Raw genomic sequence first — 4,479 nt, 5'->3', positions numbered from 1 at the left:
CCCCATGCTGAAAATCTGTACAGCTTCACCTTAAGGTAATGTCCCTGTCAAAGCTGTGTGCATACTTCACTAGTTTGCCATTTTGAATGACACATAGAGCTCTGGTAAAAATGACAAGACCCAAAACACATCGACCGTTTTTGCATATTTTTTATATTCTGCCAATAAATGACAATATTCAAGAGCAAGTTCTTGTAAATCTTTTGCCAAAAGGCACCTTTCACTGGTGAGGTTATCTCCTCAGAGGAGGGTCTGTTTGTTTACGTTTTATCCCCACGTCAGAAAATCACATGGTTGCATATTTGGCGTCATAATCACAAATATGTAGTAATTCAGAGTAAAATTGAGCCCTGTCTAAGTACAGATAAGGCTCACACTTGTAATTGGAGGTGACGAGGGAGGGGCGTAAAACTCGTGACTCCACTTATCACTTGCACCAAGAGCAGCATGGACCCTGATAGTGGGCATCACATGTTCAGAGTGGTACGTGACTGGTACCGTTTTGAACGTGTCTTATGACGTCTTTTAATTTGTTTTGCAGTCATCACCACAACACAAAATTGGCTTGAGGATCATTTATTGACATATGCATCTATCCTCTGAACATATCCATTCACTCTGCGGAGTGCAGGCCATATGAAGCAATAAATACGCTTGATATAAAATGATGCTGGCATTCAATGCCGCCAGTTACATATTTATAATTTTTTTTTTTTTTTTTTTTTACATTTAAAAATCATAGCAGTCAGCTAAATAAACTGCCAGGTAGAAACTTAAGGCGAGCTGGTCTTCAAGCAAGCTGAATACGCGCTCCATTTTAGCTGATCTTGTGACCTGAAATACAGATAGATAAAGCAATTGTTTAGAAATCATTTTACAATACAAAAAAATACATATATTTTTAGTAAACGATGATACCTTTGTTAAAGAGAATGTTGGATATTATTCATGATGTCCCCATAGACAAAGTTGAACAGTTGCTCCTTTGACTTGGTTCCATCTAGCTGCACTGTAGTGACAAAAAAAAAATATTTATAGTATTTTTCTTATCAATCTTTTTACGTACATTTAACTTGACAAGAGTAGACACCTACCAACATCAACATTTGTCGTCTCCATGATGTTCTTGTGTTTCAAGTACATGGGCCAGACGTGCCCGTCAAAGAGGCCGGGGGGATCTGGCACCGTGTAGTTCCTCGAGCTGCAGTAGACAAACAATAAGTAATGTAATTGAGAGAAAGAAAATTTGAAATCAATTGTTGATTTTGTTAAAAATTGCAGCAGTTACAAAATGTCCCGATTAAGATGAATATTTTTAGATTAAATGTTCTTAATAGAAGAATACATAAAATGTATCTTGAGTTTTGTATTTTACTCAGGAAAAATTGTAGAACAGTTTCAAAGACAGAATGAATGAGACAATTTTAAAGTTGGAATAATTTGAATCATGGAAGAAATGTTGGAGGGAAGAAAATGTGTGAAATATGTCTATTAAACATCTGATGAGTATATGTTTTTACTCGGGGAATAGAAATAAAAAAGGGAAAAAAACATTTTGAGGTTGAACGCACTTGAATTGGTCAGTGAATTTGGAAGGGGGCAAAAAATATGTAAAATGTTTCATTTTGAAAATTTGGGAAAGGTTCACAAGATGTCTGAAACATGCTGAACACTGTCAAGTTGGAATAGTTTAATTCTGTCAAACATCAAAGACGGAGTTAACTTTACTAAATAGGTCTTGAATTTGGAATCTCTTATTGAAAATGTGGACATAGTTTAACAAATGAAGTGTCACGTTTGGAAACTTACCACCTCCTCTTTTTGCATTCTTCATAGGGGATGGAAATAAAGAACCGCTGGTTCAGCACGTCGATCAAAGGTCTGCAAAAAGGGGCGAATTAAATGATTTTCTCTTTCTTGACAATGAGTGACCCAAGATCGAGAGGAGTACTTACTGGTACGTGTAAAGCAGGAAGCCCTCCACAATGAGGATGTGAGTCTCCTCTTTCTGGTCGGACTTAGGGAGTATCTCCGTGTCCAGGGTGTTATTGATGCCATGAGACTTCTCAAACTTCACCGGGTTCTCCAGCCACGCATAGATGGTGCTCATCATGGCGTCCATGTCCAGCGCAGTAATGACTGAGATAGGATAGTTGAAAGGGTGGGAGGGAAGGAAGAACAAAATATAATTGGAAAAAAAATGAAAACTTGGCCTTTATACAAGTCATAAATCATGCATTTTACAGATGACAATGCACACAGATCCTAGACACAGATACAAACTCAGGCTTACCATCATACTGCTTAAAGCCATCTTCAACTGGAATCTGATCTTGGGGCTGAAACATACATTGATAAAATGTACCAAGGTACATACACTAGTTCTATAGACTAAATGGAAGGTTCTAGGAGTGGAATTACAGCTAGTAATTACATTGTAATGGCCCACCAACCTGGGTCAATAATCCTGATTTTAAAAAACTAACAATTGGAAAGCAAAAACACAAAGGGTTGAGGCTCACCTTGAAAAAGTCATCTTGGTGTACAACGCAGCAGTTGGGCAGGATTTTAATCAGCCGGTTGGTGAGGGTGGTTTTCCCTCCATTTGTTACGCTGGACAGAATACAAAAAATAGCTAACGGTTAACCAGTGATGAAAGTAAGAGTAATGATTATCACTTATCAGCATTGTTTCCATGTTTGGCAGTTTATGTTCTCCAATCTCCATTATTCATTTATTACCATTGTTATCAGAGCTATAGAACGTGACAAATCTCACTACAAATAAAACAAAAAACAAAACACACACACAGAAATGATAAGATGAATGCCACAATGGCTATGGTCATTTTAACAGCATGCATGATACTATTTTTTTTAATTATTACATGTATGCTGAGGACTATTAGCATTAGCTCGACATAAGGGATAGCCTAAACTCGTTTTCACAGTGCGCGATACCTTCAACGCCCCAAAAATACTTTGTGGTCAATTTTATCCAGCGTGTAGGTACAATGAGCTGCACTGGGCAGCATCCACACGACCGGAGAAGAGCCGCTCTCCCACGTGTCCTAGCCTCTTTACAGGCCTAGCACCTCGGCTAAACCCAGCTAATCTTAGCTAAACGCCCTCGTTCCATTCATTTGTGTTACTCACCCGCCAATGCCGATGATGTACTTCATGGTTTCCGCTGGTGGTTTACTGGTAGAAGAAAAAAAGCGCCGCGTAGTCAAAAACTCCTATAGACAGGTGCTAAGTGATCGGACGGAAGAAAGCTTAAAAAGAGAAGGTTGCAGGAAACGTCAACTACTCGACTCGTCCATGGTACTTGGTTTTGAGTGTGTAAGGTAAGCGCGGGGAGCGAGATGTCGCGTGGACGCGGTCTTCCAGCAAGAGAGAACCGTGGGCTCCTTGTCACTTCCACACATACACCACGAGGCTACGCCATTGGTTATTTAAACACTTTCTCCAAGGGTGACTCAAGTATCTTAGCCAATCAGAGGTCTCCGTCAACCGCAGTCACGCCCCTAAACACCGCCTTTAGCACATGACCCAAGACTGACTTTCATCGTTAATTTTTGGAATAAATTGTATTCTATCACTTAAATTCATTCATCGTCATAACCAATGACGCGGGGATGTCTGCTATTTCTTTGTGTTTTAATGTTTAATCGATTTTGGCAAGTTTACAATGGAAAACCCTTTTAGCATTCATATATATTGATATGCAGATTCATGTCCTTGTACTAGCATGGAATTTTCCCTAACTGGCGCGATAATGCGTGTTTTCTCCTCACTACAGTATGACATTTCTACCTATTTTAAAACTAGCGGTGGGCATTTTGGTACTCATTCATTCATTTTCTGAAGCGCGTATCCTCATGAGTGTCGTGGGGGTGCTGGAGCCTATCCCAGCTAACAACGGGCAGGAGGCATGATACACCAGCCAATCGCAGGGCACCATTTTGGTACTTTTGTGGTACAATACTGGCAGCTGAGGTTGCCAGAATTATCACTGCTGAAATAACAGGAAATATCTAAAACATTATTTGTACAATTAACAACAAACTGCAGTGAAAAAAATATAGTATATTTTTATATGATACTGTATAATTGTTGTTTTACATAAAATGACTGTAAAAGTACACACATGTTACCAATCTGATGGGAGTGACATGATTGCTCCCTTACTTGTGCTCCCCCCTCTACAACTGGATTTTGAACCAACTGTGTCAGTCAGCTGTGCTGACTACTGAGCCAATAGCACAGTCTAGCTCAGGGGTAGGCAAACTCTTTGCCGTGAGGGCCACATTAGATTCTAAATTTTGAAAGAGGGGCCTGGTGTGATATACTGAAGCGTTGCAAGTAAAGCGAGCCTCATGAAAACAGCACACAAACTGTTCTTTCTCCTGTAGCTTCATGTTCAGCTCCTTCATAGGTGAAAATAGGTTCACAGCAAACGCAAAATTTCACAGCCAGT

The 4,479-nt window shown here is 39.6% G+C and overlaps 1 protein-coding gene across 1 annotated transcript; it reads right to left on the bottom strand.

The window, feature by feature from the left end:
- Positions 1-560: 560 nt before the first annotated feature.
- mibp2 (muscle-specific beta 1 integrin binding protein 2) lies at positions 561-3,434 on the bottom strand. The gene is made up of 8 exons (XM_057839928.1): positions 3,156-3,434; positions 2,523-2,613; positions 2,294-2,339; positions 1,956-2,139; positions 1,810-1,881; positions 1,095-1,201; positions 919-1,009; positions 561-834 (listed from the first exon to the last, which is right to left on the bottom strand). Exons 1-7 carry the CDS (start codon positions 3,179-3,181, stop codon positions 924-926), a joined length of 612 nt encoding a protein of 203 aa, XP_057695911.1. The 5' UTR covers positions 3,182-3,434; the 3' UTR covers positions 561-834; positions 919-923.
- Positions 3,435-4,479: the final 1,045 nt, after the last annotated feature.

Source organism: Corythoichthys intestinalis, chromosome 1, assembly GCF_030265065.1.
Source record: "Corythoichthys intestinalis isolate RoL2023-P3 chromosome 1, ASM3026506v1, whole genome shotgun sequence".
In the NCBI taxonomy this organism is placed as follows: domain Eukaryota; kingdom Metazoa; phylum Chordata; class Actinopteri; order Syngnathiformes; family Syngnathidae; genus Corythoichthys; species Corythoichthys intestinalis.
The sequence above is the reverse complement of the archived record's forward strand: the minus strand, read 5'-3'. Positions and strand labels throughout refer to the sequence as shown.

Excerpts from the sequence above, each read along its gene's own strand:
- mibp2 (XM_057839928.1), bottom strand. The coding sequence starts at position 3,181 with ATGAAGTACATCATCGGCATTGGCGG. Across the intron at positions 2,340-2,522 it reads ACCAAGATGACTTTTTCAAG|CCCCAAGATCAGATTCCAGT; the intron begins GTGAGCCTCAAC and ends TGTATGTTTCAG. Across the intron at positions 1,010-1,094 it reads GACGACAAATGTTGATGTTG|TGCAGCTAGATGGAACCAAG; the intron begins GTAGGTGTCTAC and ends TTGTCACTACAG.